Source organism: Sarcophilus harrisii, chromosome 3 (assembly GCF_902635505.1).
Source record: "Sarcophilus harrisii chromosome 3, mSarHar1.11, whole genome shotgun sequence".
NCBI classification, from domain to species: Eukaryota; Metazoa; Chordata; class Mammalia; order Dasyuromorphia; family Dasyuridae; genus Sarcophilus; species Sarcophilus harrisii.
Genome location: NC_045428.1, coordinates 79793617 through 79813662, shown reverse-complemented (window position 1 = coordinate 79813662; position 20046 = coordinate 79793617). Strand labels below are relative to the sequence as shown.

Here is a 20046-nt window from a genome sequence, read left to right as displayed (position 1 = left end):
ATTTTCACCAATTTGCAGTGTATGCGGTGAAACCTTAGGATTGTTTTGATTTACATTTCTCTTATTAGTGATTTGGTGCATTTTTGTGGTTATGAATACTTTAATTTCTTCTTTTGAAAAGTATTTGTTAATATCCTTTACTCATTTATTTGGGAATGACTATTAGTTTTAGATGTATTTATTGTTTATATATTTTGGAAATCAATTCCTTATCAGAGAAATTTAATACAAAGAATTTTTTCCTATTTGGCCACTTCTGCTGTAGACATAGTACTATGTTCCATAAGTTACTTTATTTTAATCTTTTTTTTTAAGATGGCCCTGCCCACATTAGTTTTCTTCCCATTCTTCAGCTCTTCTTCTCATTTGATATTTTCCCTTTCTTTCTTCCTCTTGTTTCTTAGTTTTCACATTTTTAGTTCCCTTTTCTGAAAATGATTTCTTTTATTCTCTTCATTATCCATCTTTCTGTTTATTCTAGATCTTCATTTTCTGATTTATGACCCTTATAATATTTTAGTCTCTCTCTTCTCTCTACATTCTTAATGCAATTAAAGGTTCTAAGGCATCCATTGTGGTATCACTTCTCTATGTTTCCTACAAATGCCTTGTAAGATTTTCCTCAAGGATTCTCCTTTTCCATTGATCCACAGCTCCCAATGAAAGACAAATATTGCAGGTGTCAGAGAGGTTGTTGCTTGTCCTTCTTTCTCAAAAAGGATCATGTCATACAAATGAATTGAATTTAAGTGATGAAGAGCTGTGCAAAATCACCTGCCCTCACTTTCCCCTCCAGAGCTGTGTCCCAGTGACAAGATATATTTTAAGAAGACTGGAAATGGCACTGAATGAAATGGGAGACTTTGGTCTTTTAAAGATAAAGTCTTCCATAGATATTAGTTTCACTGAGGCCAAACCCATTTAATGATTAAGCTAGGTAGCAATGGAAGCAAAGAATCTCTTTTTTCAGCTAGTCCCTCCCAAATCAAAATAAATAAATAAATATGGGAGTGGAAGACCTTCAGAGTTTCTGGCCAAAGCAAAATGATTGCAATTTACACACCGTCTGAATCAATAAGGACTCAAATAATGACCAAATGGGGCTTGGCTTGGAACCTATTGGTGATCAAGAAGAATCAGATTGGTTTTGAATTAAGTCATGGTCCTTTAAAAAATTCTAGCTAGTAAACCCAACGATATCTTGGGAGAGTTCAGAAGAACGAGATAAAAGGAAAAAAATGCTTTTAAGTGCATCTATAGGTAAGGGTATAAAATCTTACATGGCCAGAGGGAGGGAGGGAGGAAAGCGGGAAGGAAGGAAGGAAGAAAGAAAGGAAGGAAGAAAAGAAGGAAGGAAGAAAGGAAGGAGGGAAGAAAGGAAGGAAAGAAGGAAGGAAGGAAGGAAGAAAGGAAAGAGAGAAGGAGGGAAGGAAGGAGGAAAGGAGGAAAGAAAGGAAGGAGGGAAGGAGGGAGGGAGGGAAGAAAGGAAAGAGGGAAGGAGGGAAGTAAGGAGGAAAGGAGGGAGGGAAGGAAGGAGGAAAGAAGGAAAGAAAGGAAGGAGGGAAGGAAGGAGGGAAGGAAGAAAGGAGGGTGGGAAGAAAGGAAGGAGGGAAGGAAGGAAGGAAGGAAGGAAGAAAGGAAGGAAGGAGGGAAGAAAGGAAGGAGGGAAGGAAGGAAGGAAAGAAGGAGGAAAGGAAGGAAGGAGACAGGAAGCTTTTCAACTGACCAATTCCAGTTTGTGGGCCAGCTTTGCTCCCAGAAGTTGTTGTTTCTTGTTTGTTCTCAAAGAGGCCTATGATATCAGGGAAGTGATGCTGTGGCATGTAAGTAAATTGGATTTAAGTGAGGGGGAATGTGCAAAGTCACCTGCCTCATTTTCCCTCCAGAGCCATTTGGGTCCAGTGGCCAGCTACAGATGAGGACCACTGGAGATGGCCCTGGATGCAGTGGGAGACTGAACTTTTTAAGCTAAGGTCTTCAACAGGTCTCACTAATTTTTGATTATACCACCCAACTGATTTATACTCTCTTGATGACCATTTCTTTTCTATATTTGCCTGAAAATCTCTTTCTGATGTCCATGCTCTCCAATTTCTCCAGATGCAAGTTTTCTCTAAGGGTTGTAACTTCCTTCCTTTTAGGAAAAGTAGAAAGCACCGAAGGCTTTAAGCCTTATTCAGTGGAAGGTCCTTATTTCTCTTTCCTGACCATCTCTTGTCATCCATTGAAGCCCCCATCACCTCCCAAGTAAGTCCATCTTCCTTTCCCCTCTTTTAAAATCTTTCTCTCCTCCTCCTCCTCTTCTTGCTCCTCTTCCTCCTTCTCCTCCCCTCCTCCTCCTTCTTCTCCTCCTTCTCCTCCTCACCTCCTATAGCTTCTCTTTCTGAGACCATTTTCTCATAATTTCTAGCCTTTGATTTGATCCTGACAGCACATCATTCATTTGTCTCTACCCCCCTTCTCCCTTCTCCCCTTTATGTGCCCTTTCATGTTGTAATGTAGTTTCACAAAAGAAGCTTTCTGTAGACAAGATATTGCCAGAATAGGTCTTTGTCCTCATCTTCACTATTACACATAGTAATTTGAATTGTACCTGACAAGTTTTGATCTCGGCTCTCTATTTATACAACTGAATGAATAAAACATTGTTTTATGCCATATTATTATGGGACCAATTAATGACATTAGACAAGACTTGCCAGTACTGGGGAAAAAATAAAATTATTTATAGGTGAATCTTTGCTTAAGGTTTTTAAAACAAAACATATGATTGCTATTAGTCCATAGGCTTCCCTTCCTTTTGCAATAAGAAAATATTAGATATGTGTGCAAGCATTTTGGTTAGTCATTCTCAGTCACCATCATAGCAGCAGCAAACAATGGCATAATCAAAAATACTTAATCATTCTCTTCTCCAAGACTTTTTAGAGGTTTTCATTCCTTTTGGCTATGATAACTGGAAGGCTCCAGCTGAAGAGGCTTTAGAAGAAGATGATGGAGAGAGGCCAGTTCTACATATAAAAACGTTCATGTGCTTGCAGACCAACTGAAAATAGCAGACTGATGTAATGGGTTTTTTTTGGACTATTTATCGTACCCTGAACCTTAGACATTGCCTACTGATAGCATCTTCATGGCCATCATTATGATAATTGGGACCTTATTTCTGCTTTAGACTACTCATCACTTTAGCTCCTATAATTCTACTATTTGTCTTTCCAGAGGCAATGTCTTCTGTTTTTTCAAGTTTTTATTTCTAGAGCCTATCACGACACCTTTCATACTGGTTATTCATGAAATATTTGTTGAATTGAATGGAACTCTAACCATTCCACATTCTACCTGTTCTAATTGGTGAAAGGTAGGGCAGGATAGTGGGAAAAGCACTACACTTAAAATCAGGACAATGCTATTTTCATATGCTCTCATATTTACAATAGTTACATAGTTCTCATATTTACAGACTGTGTGACTATTGGCAAGGCACTCATATTCCTCATCAATAAAACAGCTTAATGCTTAATTTATCTTAAGAGAGAATGTTGACTTGAGAATGGATTCATGATATCTCTGAGTGACTCTGGGCAAGTCACAGCCTCACAGAACCATCAATACCATAAGTTGCAGAGAAGATAACATTAACCTTGATAGAGGGAATTTTCTTTTCCTTTATCTAGGAGTTCCCAATACCAAGAAAATCATACCAGTGCTTATTTCTATCTAGTCATCCCATGAGACTATTAGAAGAAAGTGTTCTATACATATAAATGTGACTTACTGATTTCCTCCCTCCTTTTCTTATCTTTCTCCAAAGATTCTCCCAGCTTTAAAAATAACAGAATAACTTGGAATATGTGAAAATATAGGGAATATAGGGAGATATTCACCATTTATTTGCCTAAAAATATTGTTATACATAGGAGTTGATAATTTAGGAAAAGTATGTCTGGGGGAATAAAGTTAACAATGAGAGAAACACCTGTGTTCTTTATGGCAACAAGTCCAGTAACACGTGTTCTCATTTGTAGAATCATCTCTATGTTAATCTGTCAGTAATTTGTGGACAAATGTGTCTTTGGTTTTCACAAGCCACAATAAGACCAATATAGCCTTTGGGAGTTAAGTGAAAGCCTTTGACTTACTGCTTTTGCATTTCTCTCAACTCAACCCCCACATAACACACTTCCTCCCCAGAGCTTAGAAAACAACTGAAGACGTGAATTCATCCGTCAGCTTTGAAAAATCCTGAGAGAGCGTGGTAGCATCTGTTTCAGGCAAATATGAAGACAGACATCTTACTTTTTGTTCTCCTCTGCCTCCAGGCTAAAGTTCTAGCAGGTGAGTGTCCCTACTGTGCTTTTCTTATTAGGTTATGACCCATAGAGAGATTAAGAACATTTTGGCAAGAGAAACCAATGACCAGAGGATGGGCTTGGGGAGCTGGGAATTGTAAGAGAAGATTTATGTGTTCAACTTTGGGCCTGTCACTGAGGTCAGATTCAGTTTTCCATAATTTATTAATCCATGAAGCTGTTTTCTTTTGCTAAGGAAAATGGTACAGACCTGTATCATAATATTCTTGTTAACTTCTTGGAGTTACCTTTCACTGTCAGAAAGTAGGATTCTACTTTTTTTTTCTCTCCTGAAAAAAAATACAAATTAAAATGGCTCCTGTCAACAAGATTTAAACTACTAAGTTATTTAAAATAAATAGCACTCACATCTGGAATGGGGATTCTTATTGTCCAGGGAAACTAAATAGAGGGTCTTTTAGGAAGATCAATTTGATATTTTTATCTTTCCTGTGATTTGAGGCTCACAATGTCCCATTAGACACAGAGATTTTCTTGACATTGGACTTTTAACTATATCAGGGATTAAGTGATGAATGGAACAGGCAAGAGGACATATTTTTTTAAATTTTGGATCCCCCTTTATCCTGGTTATTTTAGTCTTATTTAACAAAAAAACTGTACATTCAAGGCACTCAGAAAAATATTTCCATATTTTGATTTAGGTGAGGGTTTTTGGGATATATTAATCATACACCACAAAAGGCCCCAAAGTTATTCTCACATGATTCTTTAATAATAAAATTGAGATTCAAATGTCCTTGTCTCTAACTCAGAAAACAGTAGATGATGCCTCACTTTGTGTTATTTTTATTTGCTCTTCAACTCTGTGCCATATTCTTGATGGCTGGGAAGGCATACAACCGAAGTGATACATGAGAACGAAGTGCTGCTAACAGCAGAGTTGAAAGAAGACAATTTGACAAGCTTAATCACATCAGTAAATATATTTTGGAGTGGTATAGAGACAAACACTTTAACTTGCCTCCAAATTTTTAAATGACTCTTGACACAAATGTATGTGCCTGGCACTGTGGTGAGATAAGATGAATCAGTGGTACTGGAGGGGGAAACACCCTGATTAAATGAGACTATGAAGTATTTAGGACACACCGACTTTGTGGTTGTTCCAGTCCAGGGCTTTTTAAACTTTTTCCACTTACAATCTCTTTTTGGTCAAGAAACTTTTACATGACCCCAGATATATAGGTCTATCAAATAGGTATACAAATCAAACATTTACTGGTAAGAAATCAAAATTTCATGACCTCCACATTCAGTTATGAAAGTCCATATATAATCATGACCCACAGTTTAAGAAGTTGAGTCCTATGAGATGTCTAAAATCTACTCCCAGCTCATCATAGTTTCACGTTTGCCTGTGTTTTATTTTTTTTTCTATAAACAAATAAAATCCAAAACTAGTTAGAATGAATGAAACCTGGATGGTATTCTTTTATTTAAGAGATGTTTATTCAAGGTATGTTATATCATACCTGGTCATCAGGGAGATGCAAAAATGAATTAAGATATGGCCTCAGAATGCTTATATTTGAACATCATTGTTGGGTTTTTTTCTTTTTTTCTTCCAAAGTGCATTGTTTTGAGGAACTGTCAAATAACATCGAAAGATGCTACATCAATCTGAGTTTTGGTCAGCTAGACTCCAAGCTAATTATGTTAATATTAGCTTTATTTTCTAGTTTAGACCAAGTCTTAGATGAAGCACTTTAAGCCTCCAGAGTGATATTTTAACTCTGGATAGTAATTTCATCTTTCTAGAGTACAATTAATTCTACATCATTTTGACATTTATTCACTGATTTTCATAGTACAAATAGCACCAGGGGCACATCTTATTTTCATTTGACGGCTAAAGAAACTGAAGTACTAGTAACTAAGGATACATAACAATAACAATAATGATAATGATGATCATATTTCTGCCAAATTCTATAGATTTGAACAATAGATGTGCAATAGAAGTAGAGAGCAAGAAGTCCTGTAGCATTTAGGCTTCTAGAGGGAAGGGGTTATTTTGGTTTGCCTTTGTGACCAAGTACCTGTTACAACAGCTGACAATGTTCAATAAATATTTGTTGAAGTGAGTGCAGAGAAGGAATGGAAGGAATGAGAGCTCAGGATTTGTAACTCTCATGTGACTGACTGCCCAGGGTTCTGAAATTCATGTGAAAATTGTAAATAGATCATGATAGCTTGGCTAAATAGGAGAGTTTGGTCAATAAGGGAATTTTTACTTTATTCCAGTTTTTCAATTAAAAAAATTGGCTAAGCCTAAATCTTGTAAATTTTTTGTTTATTGTGCATAGAAGAGCAAGAGGTAGAGAGGTGACATAAGAGATGCAGTGCTAAACTCAAAATCTGGCTGACGATTTCAAATCACACCTCAGACTCACTTATGTGATCCTAGGCAAGTCACTTAATTTCAGTGTTCCTCAGTTTCCTTAAATGTAAAATGAGAACAATAACAACACCTGATTTTCAGATTTATTCTGAGGATCAAATGAGATATTTGGAAAGTGCTTAGCACAGCATCTGGTATATATACATGATAGGTGCTTCATGAATATTTTTCCTTCTTATATAAAGCATCTTTGACTAAATAGGTAACTTCTAACTACATTTAAAGGCTAGTATTTCCTAGCTTCATTCATTCATTTGACAAACACTTAAACAGCAACTATTTTTTGTTGTATTCCTAGCATAATAATCGTCATATAGTAGGTACTTTATAAGAACTTATTGACTAATTGATGAAATTGATATATAAAGTCCTATGCTATTCTTTCCTGTGTCATAAAACATTTGGAAAATTTTTTTGCTGAGGCAATTGGGGTTAAGTGACTTGCTCAGGGTCACACAGCCAGGAAGTGTTAAGTGTCTGGGTTCAAATTTGAACTCAGGTCCTCCTGACTTCAGGGCTGGTGCTCTATCCACTGAACCAATTAGCTGCCCCAGGAAGATTTTTTTTTTTAACAATGCAATTGTGATTATTTATTATAAAATAATACAGGTCATATCTGTGGAGAACTTTATAAAAATTATATACATACATACTTATATGCATATATACAGTTGTATGTATATCTATACACATCCCTATATATATGTATATGTAACATATGAGGATGTAGGTATATACACATGTACACACACATATACATACTAGGTCTCTCCTATACATATATGTATATGTAACATATGAGGGTGTAGGTATATACACATATGTACACACACATATACATACTAGATCTCTCTTTCCAGCTGGAAGCACACGGGTTACTCATAGACCCTAACCCACTATTGATTAACAGGAAAACTTTGATATGTTTCATTTCTGAGCTGGTTCTATGAACTTTTAGCAACTTGATATCCAATCCCCACCACCTCTCAGGCATTAGTACAAATATCCAATCAGTTTTTTCCATATTTAAGCTCAGAAATTGTTAAGTTTATGAACTCCTTCTGTCCCAGGCTCCCCAGTAGCTAGGATTATGGGCATCCTCAGCAGATTTTACAGTCTTTAAAGAACCTTCATGTACATTATATCATTTAATATTCACACCTTAGGCAAAGATCAAGAATGGTATGAATTTGTAAATCTGATTACCAGTGATGAAAATTAAGTGATTGAAGTTAAGTGATATAGATAAAGTGAAATATCCATGTGGTCTGTTAGTGGCAGTTTAAAGATAAGAATTCAGGTTTTGTGGCTGTTTATTCAGTTCCATTTCCACTCTATACACAGCCTCTCATACTTCAAGTTTTAGTTACCCATAGAGAAAAAAAAAAATACTTCCTTTTTTCTGACACTGACTTAAGAACCCAGAAGTTATCCTATAAAAATAGCATCTTCCTATACCACAAGTGACTTGTATACTAAGTTTTCCCCATTCTCCTAAGTTCTAACTGCCTGTAACATATCTCAGCTCAGCATGTGTACAGCTCATCCAACTGTTCCACTTAATGTATCATCTGCCACGGCACGCTATCCCTTATAACAGCTTCTTGAGTCAGAAGCTGTCTGGCAGTTTTGTTAATGAGTTGAAGTACAGAAGACCTTTTGTTCTTTCTTGGGCTAGTTAGCACCCATGGGGCTAAAGTAAAAATGCATCTTTGTCTACCAATGAAATGGGATTTGAATTGTGCAAGGATTTCCTACCCTCAAATCACAAGCCAAAAGTGTCTATCTCATCTTGGGGAAAATATACACACACAACACACACACACACACACACACACAAAGTTGGATGCTCTTTGTTCTTAAAACATGCTCCTAAAATAAAATATATTAATATACATGCTAGCATAATTTATATGCTTCAGTTTTTCAGTGAGTTCACATGGAAGCACTGCTTTGTACAAGATTTAACAACAATTACCATAATGATAATAACAGCATTTATAAAATGTTTCAAGATTTTCAAATGCTCCATAAATATGATTTCATTTTATTCCCATAACAACCCCATGACGTAAGTGGCATTATTACCCCCATTTTTACAGAATACTAAATTAAGGCATACAGAGATTTATTGCTAGGGGTACATAGCTAATAAATAGTTGAGTTTGATCACAATTCTTACTGACTCCAGCACTTCATGTGCAGTGCCACTTAGTTGCCATTTTATAAGATTTATATAGATTTTATATAAGTTTTTGTACACATATATAAGGGGAAAATCCAAGGTAGTGATAACAATTCAAAGAGCTCAAAGTGTATGTAGTAATTTTTTTTTACAATAACCATATGATATAATTAGTGCACATTTGTTTCCATTTAGTAGCTGAAGAAACAGAGGCTTTGAAGAGTAGAGTCAGTTGTCCCTAGTCACGTAGCTAGTTAACAATGCAGTTGGTACTATAATTTAGATTCTCTGAGAAATTCAGTGTTCTATCTACTCTCTCACACTTATTCTCTAGATATTGGTCCATTTTGCCTCCTCTTTCTTCCATGTTAATTAAGTGAAACATTTTTATATTGAATGCCAACTATCAGTTTACATTATGCCAGGTGCAGGGAGAGGTAGATAACAAATGGGACACAGAATCACTGATTTCTAAGAGATCAGTCTGGCTGATCTTAAATCATTGGTTGAGATATTGATTGACTTCAATATGATTGAAGAGAGGTGACTCATATATATGGAATAGTTGAACAATAATATAATAATAATTGACCAGATCAAATGCCATGGAAAACAATTGTTAAAGAATTTCAGAAAAGGAAGAGATGTATATGCATAAGCTGCAATCCTCAGAGAAGGCTTGGGACCAAAGCTGGATTTTGAAAGATAAGCAAAAGGGAAGAGAGGGCATTCCAATTTGAAGAAACAGAATGAGGTAAGACATAAGGTTAGAAAGTGAGTTCAGGGAACAATGAGAAGTCCAGTTTGGTTTGTCTAGAGTTTATGTTGAGAATATATATATATATATATATATATATATATATATATATATAGTTTAAATGTGTATTTTATTGTATGGTAAGTTTTCAAAGACCCTTGAATAACAGGTTGATGAGTCTAGACTTAGTATTGTAGCAAATGGGAATGTTTTGAATGCAAAATTGACAGGATGATTTGATATTCTGCAAAATTCATTTAGCTATGAGGTGTTAGTGGAACACATGAGGAAAAGTTACACAGAATGGGTAAGAATGGATGGGATGTTAACTGCATCATAGGAACAAATATCCAAATTAAAAAAATTCACTAACTTAAGGAAGTATTTTGAGTGTGATGTATGATAATTTTCCTGGATGTTTCCCTTATCAGACCATATGTGAAATACTTTGTTCAGTTTGGGGAAATACATTTTGGAAAGGGCATTGATAAGCTTAGAATATAACTTGTGGAGAGTTCTCAAGAAAGTGAAGGGCCTATGAAAGTATATAATCTAGAAAAGGAAATCCTTGGGATAACAAGACATGGGAACTATCTTCAAGTATTTGAAAAGTTCCCACATAGAACAGGTATTCAATTTGTTTTATTTGGTACTGGGAACAAAAGTGGGAGCCAATAACAATATTAGCATTTATAATAACAATAACATTTATAGCAATAATAGCATTTATATAGTCTGAGATTTGCAAAGCACATTATCTCATTTATCATCATATCAACCCTATAGGGGAGATGCTATTATTATCTTCATTTTACAGGTTTCTTCATTTGTCAGGTATGTAGTAAAAGAGATGGATTCGTTTTTCAAGTATGCATTCATCTAGATCAGAACTTTTTAATCTTTTCCCACTCACAATCCCTTTTCATCTGGGAAATTTTTATGTGACTTTGGGCATGTAGATATACAAAATAGGTATGCAACTCAAACATTTACTGATAATAAATAAAAATTTTGTAACCCCAACATTCAGTTAAGAGATCCTATATAGGGTCACAAACCACAATTTAAGAAGCTGAGATCTAGATGAGGTCTGAAGTCCTTTTTAACATTCTTATCCTATGATTCTGAAATATAAATCAGAACAGATATATTGAAAAAGTAGAAAAAATCTCATTTAATTAATTCATCATTTGTACCTCAATTTTCCCCACATTTATTTATTTTATTTTTAATTTATGGAATAAAACAAGCATTTCCATAACATAGTATTAAAATGATTAACATGAAACTGTAAATCTATTATATATAACTTGCTGTTCCTTTTAAATATGTAATAAAGTTATCAGGTAAATTTCTTATTTCTTTTTTTCTTTTCCTCTCCTCCTTAACACTAAAGACAGCTATCATTAGATACAAATAGGTATATATGTACCTCAACTTTTAAAATATCAGGATAATAAAAGAAAATTTATGAGTTCATATGGGTGGCAAATTGAAAAGAACAGGAGACTCGAAGTTAGAAGACTTGAGTTGAATTTCTGGTTTTGACATGTACTATCTGTGTACTCTTCAGCAAACCATTTATTTTCTTTGAGAACTCAGTTTCCTCATCTGAAAAATAGAGATACCACTATGATCACAACTTTTAGAATCATGAGAATGAAAGGAGAAAAGTTATTTTAAGCATCTTATTATCATAAAGCATTATATAAGTACAAGTTATTATTTTGTTAAATTTGTAAACCTTAACCAACGAAACAAAACAAATAGCAAAAAGGAAATTTCAGATAATTCTACTCAATAAGTAGATTTTAGAGGACTGAACATGAAATAATGAAAACACACAAACGAATTAAATATTTTAAAAAATATTTATGTATTATGCAAAAATGTTTTTTAGCATTCCTTTCTGTAGTGGCAAGGAACTAGAAACTGATTGGATACCTAATAGTTGGAGAATGGCTGAATAGGTAAAGTTATATGTACAATATGAAATATTACTGTTCTATAAGAAATGATCAGTAGGATGATTTTAGAATGGTCTGGACTTTCTGAAGACTTGCATGAACTGATGCTAAGTGAAGTGAGTAGAATCAAAAGAACATTGTACACAGCAACAAGATTATGTGTTCATCAATTTTAATGGACATGGCTCTTTTCAACAATGAAGTGATTCAGGCCAATTCCAATAGATTTGTGATGGAAAGAGTCATCTGCATTCAGAGAGAGAGAGAGAGAGAGAGAGAGAATAATGGGGACTAAATATGGATTACCAACATAATTTTTTTCACCTTTTTTGTTGTTTGTTTGCTTTTTGTTTTCTTTCTCATTTTGTTTTCCTCTTTGAGCTGATTTTTCTTGTGCAGCATGATAATTGTGGGAGTATGTATAGAAAAATTGCATGTTTAACATATATTGGGTTACTTGCTGACTAAGCAAGGGAGTGGAGGGGAGAGAAAGAGAAAAAATTTGGAACATGAAGTTTTTCAAGGGTGAATTCTAAAAACTATCTTTGCATATATTTTGAAAATAAAAATCTATTATTTTTAAAAAAGATACACAATTAAACCTTAAAATGTATGTGTATACACACCACATATATACATATAAAATCTTATATATATGTATGCACAAATATCTTTTCTGGATAGAATCAAAACACATATATAGTCAGGGAAAACTTAAATGTTTATCTTAGCTCTAACTGCGGAAATACTTTTGGCCTTGCTAGCCTTTCAAAGGTTATGACCAAGGCCCATATGTAATAGAACTAAGAAAATTTAGTTAAATTTATAAAATGATTGATTGGGCTTGGACAAAATGTATTATTCCTAATGAACCATTCATAGCTTATATAGGCTTACAAAGGAAAACAAAACCTCAAAAATTTTCATGTAAGTGGGATTTTTGTGGGGCTCTTGTCCTAACCAAATGTATTCCTTTAAAAATGATGGCCAAAAGCATATTTTGCTGATTGCTTCATTTTTTTACATGAAATAATTTATGTATGGCACTTGAAAATGTTGTATTGGAATTCAAAATTTTATTTTGGGAAATATAGGACTTCAGGCTTTCAAGGCTATTTCCAAACTATTGTTAGTTGAAAATCATTTTTCTTTGCTTTGAATTTTAAAAAATAAAAATAAAGTTGACCAGTAAGTTTAAGCAATCAAATTTATAGAAATGTAATGAAATGTATTTCTTTCATAAAGAAATGTAAAAAATATGTATAAACAAATAAATGGGAATTCTAGAGTCAAAAATCCTATGACATACATAGCAAATATCAACTTCTTTTGAATCGATTTTTCTATTCAGAAGTTGGGATGATTAAATATTTTTAGTGACATTCATTACATTTAATTAATCAGTTTGTTGGATTTTTCATGGAATTAATAAATTATGGTTAGAGTTAACTCACCATATCACTAGCTGTGTAACTTTGAACAAGTCAATTATGTTTTTGAGCCTTCATTTTCTCATCTAAAAAACTAGAATTAATCATTTACATTAATTTCTCATTAGATTGGTGCAAGGTTTAAATGGAAAATGTTTATTGTGATTTACTAAAACCTAAGATTTCATATTCATTATAATCAAGATTAATTTTCAATACTGAACATTCTCTTTCCTCTCTTTCTTTTTTTGTTTTTTTTGATATTGGACATTAGAAAGACTCAAATATCTTTTATAAGATTTATCTACTACGGTGACTAATATTTGTTGGAGTTTAAACTCTGTGAGGGCAGAGCGATGTCTTTCCCTATTTCTATAAATTCTCAAACACGAGTTCAGTGCTATTGACAAAGACAACGATTAATAAATGTTACTGATATTGATAGTGAAGTCAACTTGCTAGGAGTAAAACAATTCAATATTTTAAAATTGATTTTTAAAATGGCATTTTGTGTGTAATAGATAATTCTTCTAAGAAGAAATCTACTTGACTCCAATAGTAAGGCTATTTAAAGCATTTTGGAACTGGGCTTGGTAATACATATTAGCAATTTTTGCTACTAGAGTTGGTGAATTGGGTTCTGAGCTAAAGTAGGGCTAAGCCAATGGGATATTTGTACTAATTCTGGTACCTCTATTGTGAGCCTCCTGGAATGGGATACAGGGATCTTAAGAAGTGGCAAACTGTGTCAGATCAGAGAGGGGTTAAAGCTATAGTGGAGGAAGTGTGTGAGTAGCCCTTCCATTTGTAGCTTTGTAAATAATTATAACAAGAACTACAGCAACAAAAACGAAAATAATTATGGAATTAGACACTCTCTTTGCTCTATTTTCATCTAAATGAACAATATAAGCATTCCATCAGTTTGCTATTTCATTCCTTTATATCATTTGATGTTATTTTTATTTTAGAAACTTTGACAATTCTCCTCCTATCTTCACCAACCTTCATTTCCCTTCTATCCTAAGCAGTTTGAAAACAAATTGTTAGAAACCTATACTGAAAAGTTCTCTCTTTTATGATACTAGATCAAAGGAACAGACAGCACCTGTAGAGTTCTATATTAAGAATTAAGGAAGTGAAGTTCTTGTATATATGTATATATACACACATGTTTCTGTGCATACATGTATGCAAATACATATATATGTATAAAATATTATTTAATTCATAGTTATTAACTATGTTATATGAAGAAGGGACTGTGCAAGAGACAGTGAGGCTACATAGATAATTTAAACAGTCCATAACTTATGGAACTTAGAGTATAGAAGGGGAGATAAAACAAGTATCTAAAGAATTTTCACAGAAGATAAAACTTACTTCCATTGTGTTAGTATTATGTAACTAAAAACAAGATAAAATATTTGAGGTAACTTAGTAGTTTTAGTTCTTGAGATTTATCAACCCAAAAGATTGCCTCTCTCACGTGACAAAGTCTGTCTGGTGCTGCTAATTAGGTATTCTAGTTTTGGAGATTCTCAAAAGGTCTGAACTGCCTGCTCACTAAGTAACCCTTGAGAACAGAGCTTAAACAGATGCCTTCATACCTATATTCTACTGAAGTGTTCCTGTACCATATTTCGGGTAGTAAAAAAGTAGGGTCTGGTTTTACCCAACTTTTTGCATAATTCACCAGCCAACGCTTTTCAAAATTGCCATCTGTTTCTAGTAGGAATGACACCCCTCAAAATGACAGCTACTAATAGCTTGGATATTTTGGTAACTGCAGACTCTTTGGGGAATCAGTTAACTATGTTTTCTCCTTGGTACTAGAGGACAAGTATTTATCATGTGTACAGGGGGAAAAGGGTTGCTTCCTTTACCACTTCATCATGGAGTCACAGAATGTCAGAGCTCAAAAAAAGATTTAAAGATCATTTAGATGACACATTCTTAAATAAGGGTCCATAGGTAATTTTCAGGACATCTGTGTATATGGATGAAAAAAAAACATTATAAGTTTATTTTTATTAACCTCTAACTGAAGTTTGATATTTTCTTCAACAACAACAACAAATTATTTTGAAAAGGGGTCCAAAAGACTTTGCCAGACTCCCAAAGCAGTCCACAACACATAATCAAAAAAGTTAAACCCCTCTAATTTAGATCAACTTTCTCATTTTCCTCAGCAAGAAACAAAAGTGGGGAAATAATCTATTAATGTAACACAAATAGTAAAAGATGCAGAATTTGAATCCAGAGCCCCTGCCTCCAGATTCAGTTTTCTATATACTCAAAGTCAAATTGCTAGTTTATAAATAGCTGAATCAGAGCTTAAATGTACATTTGACTAGAAGTCTAATGTTTTTCAGACTAAATTATTTGTTTAGAAGAATCATCATGAAGGAATTGAGCTGTTGAAGGAATTTACTACTACACTCCTTCCAGCTCTGTTCGTGCACTAGGGCCATTTTTTGGGGGAAGGGGGAATCTGGGTTGTTGAATGAGCAACCATCTTGTTTTGGGTCTTCCTTAGGCTTCTTTCGTTACCTTCACTTTTATGATTAAAAATCCTAATAGTCATGAAATTCTTGAATGCAGTTGGTTGAATGTGAGGGATGCAGTTCATACTCTCTTCATACTCCAGTCTTAACTCTGACTACTAAGTAGAAAAGCCAGTTTATTTAATCTCATGATATCTTTCTGGTAAAACAGTCATTCAAAGAAACCACAAAGTAGTGACTGACATCACAGCATAAGTCTGCAAATAATTTATTTTGATGTTCTGGCCACCTGAGTTGAACACCTGTGGGATTTTTTTTTTCCATTACCGCAAAGCAAAACAGCTTTTATAGGAAGGTGTCTTTCTTTTTTTCCTCACAATACACACTTGTGAAGTTAAATAATTTCCCCCACCCACAGAAGTATTAAACACTTCCACTCAAGTCCTAATTTGGTGCTTTATCATGGTAGGGAGATGACCTGGGATTTCTGAAGGATGTTCTAATAACCTATAAGCTCCCTCTAAAATGTCCCCTCTTTTAGCCTAATGTTGGACTGGGTATATACGAGAACAATCCAAGTTAAATTCAGAAACGCCCGGGCCCAGAGCAGCATCCAGAAACTCATAATCATATATCACTTATTGGGAATGGTTATTGAGAATGGAGATCCCTAGTACTAGCACAGTGCCTAACACACAATGAGCACTTAATATATATTTGTTTATTGATGTGAAGGCATGCAGATTCTGCATTCATGAAGGAATATTTATGTCAATAAAATCAAGTGTTCTCAATGTTCTTACCAATTGATAAGTTCTTATTCTAATTAATTATCAGTTATTTGTTCTTATCAGTAATTTTACCCTGAATATGTAAGGTCCCACCATCAGTGCAAAAATGAAGAATGCTTTTGCTTGCAAAGAACTTTGTAAGTAGAAAGAAGTTAAGTTGGTCTGTTTTATTTTGGAGAATGCCCTTGTTCCATTTCATTATATAATATAGCTATTTAAGGAGCCTTCCCAAGCAAATAAATTTTTCTTAAAGATTTTTTTAAAAAAAATCAATCAATTTTCCTCTTCCACTTTAATATCTTACTGTGTATATGTTAAGCACTGGGGACACAAAGATAAAAGTTTCTACCTTCATGGAGTTATTCTTCTACTGAATGTATATAATACAATCACAGAAGCAAATACAAGATGTATACAAAATAAGATGGATGAAGCATTGAGGAAATTAACAAAAACTCTGTAGGGAGGTCAAGAAGGAAGAGATCTGAGAAACAGCCAATGGTTTAAAAATAAAGAGATCATGAATAATCCTTTTCAATTGAATTGTGTTGAATTCCCATTTTACAGATTCTAAAATCTTAGAATATTCTTTGAGGCAGGGACTGTTATGTTTTTAATCCTATTTCCAATACTAGCACAATTCCAAGAATAGAATCTTGGAATCTTGTGATTAACTTTTGTGGAAACATAATTTTAAAAAGTGAATTTAAATCTATTTAACCATTTCAGGGGAATCTTAATTTACATTAATCAGGACCTACATACATTCCTTCTGTCAATTTTGGGCATTTTCATGGGCTTTCTTCTTAGGTCTAAGATGCTCTCCCTCATCATCTCTGCCTCCTAGATTACCTGACTTCCTTCCATATCAACTAAAATCCCACTTTCCACCATAAGCCTTGCCTGATATCTTCCCTCTTATCAATTCAGTATGTACATAATTTGTAAATAGTTTCTGTTCCATTGTCATCCCCATTATATTGTGAGCTCCTTGAGAACAGGTACGATGTATTGTCTTTCTTTGTTCTCCACAAAGCTATCCACAGCTTTTCACAGTGCTTGATACATAGTACCGTAGGTACTGAATGAATGCTTATGGACCAATTGACTTGGCAATTGATTAGATATGACAAATAAGAGAAATTGGTAATCGCAATAGTAATATTTTCAGAAACAGAAAAAATTGGAAGAGATAGGAGTTTTGGGGAAAATCTAATGAGTTCCATTTTGGACATATTTGAAATGCCTAGTAAGTAAATGTCCAAGTGGAGATAGCACACTCTTGGCAATGCAGAACTGGAGTTCAGGAAAGAAATTAGGACTGACTATATGGATTTGGAAGTCATCTGAATAGAAATGGCAATTAATATCATAGAAGTTGAGGAGATCACCAAGAGAAAGAATGAGGACAAGAAAAGAAAAGATGGAAGCAGGATGGCATGAAACACAGGACACTGGACTTGCAACTAAGAAGATCTGATTTTAAATCCTGTCAGATACAAGCTGTGTATCATTTTGGACAAATTACTTAATTTCTCTGTGCCTTATCTTTATGAGGAGATTGGATTTACTGGTTGGGTTCTGTAGTTTCTTCATTTGTAAATGAATTCCTTCCTAAAATGATATTCTTGGCTGAACACAACAGTCTAGATGTAATCTGGCTATGGCAAAAGACAGTGGGTCTATCACTTTCCCATATTCTAAATGTCATGCCTTTATAAGTACATAAGGTATTTTGTTTGCCATATGAAGCTTTGAATGCACTAAAAACATTGCTATCACTTTAAACTCATATAGCCACATTTTCTCTAGATTTTACTCTTCAAATGGATTTTTGGAACTCATTTTGTTATTAAACTTCATCTTGTTAGAGTTGGTCTAATGTATTAGTTTATCAGGATGTTTTGGGACCTTGACTTATTTATGTATTAACTATCTTTTCTGATAATCATTTCTATAAATCTGATAATTGTATCTTCATCCAAATAATTGCTTTTAATAGTTTTTTTTTATTTTTCCAAATACACACAAAGACAGCTTTAAACACTCACCCCTGCAAAACTCTGTGCTCCAAATCTCTCTCCCTTCCTCTCCCTCCCAACCCTTCCCATAGATAGCAAGCAATCTAATATAGGATAAACATATGCGACTCTTCCAAATGTATTTCCATATCCATCATGTTCACAAGAAAAATCAGATTAAAAGGTGAAAAAAAATAACCATGAGAAAAAAACCAAGCAAGCAAGCAAACAACAACAAGTGAAAGTACTAGACTTTGATCCACATTCAGTCTCCACAGTTCTCTCCCGAGATGTGTATTGCTCCCTCCATGTAAGTCTATTGGAATTGTTCCAATAGATGTGATGGAGAGAATCATCTGCATCCAGAAAGAGAATAATGGGAACTGAATTTTGGAATACAACTTAGTATTTCACCTTTGTTGATGTTGTTTACTTACATTTTTTCTTTCTCATGTTTTTGATCTGATTTTGTGTGTGTGTGTGTGTGTGTGTGTGTGTGTGTGTGTGCATCATGATAAATGTGGAAATATGTTTGGAAGAATTACCCATTAACCTATATTGAGCAGGGAGGGAGAAAAATTTGGAACATAAGATTTTGCAAGAATGAATGTTGAAAACTTTATTTGCATGCATTTTGAAAATAAAAAACTAAGAGCAGCTAGGTGGTGCAGTGGATAGAGCACCAGCCCTGAAACCAAGAGGACCTGAGTTCAAATCTGACCTCAGACACTTAACACTTCCTAGCTGTGAGACCCTGGGGGAGTCATTTAACCCCAATTGCCTCAGCAAAAAAGCAAAAAAAAAAGTTATTGCAAAAAACTCTATTGGAATTGCCTTGGATTACTTCATTTTTGAAAAGAGTCAAGACCATTGCTCTTGTGCATTTCACAATGCTGTTTCTGCTGTGTACATTATTTTCTTGGTTCTATTCACTTCATGTAACATCAATTCATGCAAGTCTTTCCAGGTTTTTCTGAAATCAGCCTGTTTTTCATTTCTTATAGAAAACATTCCATTAAATTAATATATCATAATTTCAAGTAATTGTTCTAAAACATTAAATGGCATGGAACCAAACACAGATTCTTGGGATACTTCCCTCAAACTTGAATTCAACTTTATAATGATTATCCTTTATAAACAATAATTCAACCAGATCTAAATCCATTGAATTATTCTATCATCTAGTCCACATCAGTCCAGCAGGTCCTCAAAGATAATGGAAGCATCTTCCTTAAATAGCTTGCTGAAATCTAGGCAACTCTATAACATTTTTCTAATCATCTAGTTAAGTAATTGTCCCAAAATAATTAGTATGGCATGATCTCTTGATGATAAAGCCATACTTAGTTTTTGTGATCACCATTTCCTTTTCTCAATGTTTAGTAACCTTTCCTTTAATAACATAGAATTTTTCTAGGAATTCAAGTCAAGCTTGATAATTGTTCATGTGATTCTCTCTCTCTTTTAAATTGAGACATCATTTTGTAGTTAGTTATTTGTGTGCATGTTATCTTTCCTCTAAGTTTTATTTATCTTTTTAAAAAATTCTGGAGCAACAAGTACATCAAATAGCACATGCAAGGTTTGCACTGATTGCTTGTTCAATTC

The 20046-nt window shown here is 34.1% G+C and overlaps 1 protein-coding gene across 1 annotated transcript in view; it reads left to right on the top strand.

Annotated features, from left to right (window-relative positions):
* Positions 1-4156: 4156 nt before the first annotated feature.
* The window catches only part of ICOS (inducible T cell costimulator), a 32836-nt gene continuing 16946 nt past the window's right edge, over positions 4157-20046 (top strand). Inside the window, exon 1 of the mRNA XM_012546436.3 lies at positions 4157-4338. Coding sequence (XP_012401890.1) covers positions 4281-4338 — 58 coding nt within the window. The 5' untranslated portion in view covers positions 4157-4280. The remainder of the gene's footprint in view (positions 4339-20046) is intronic.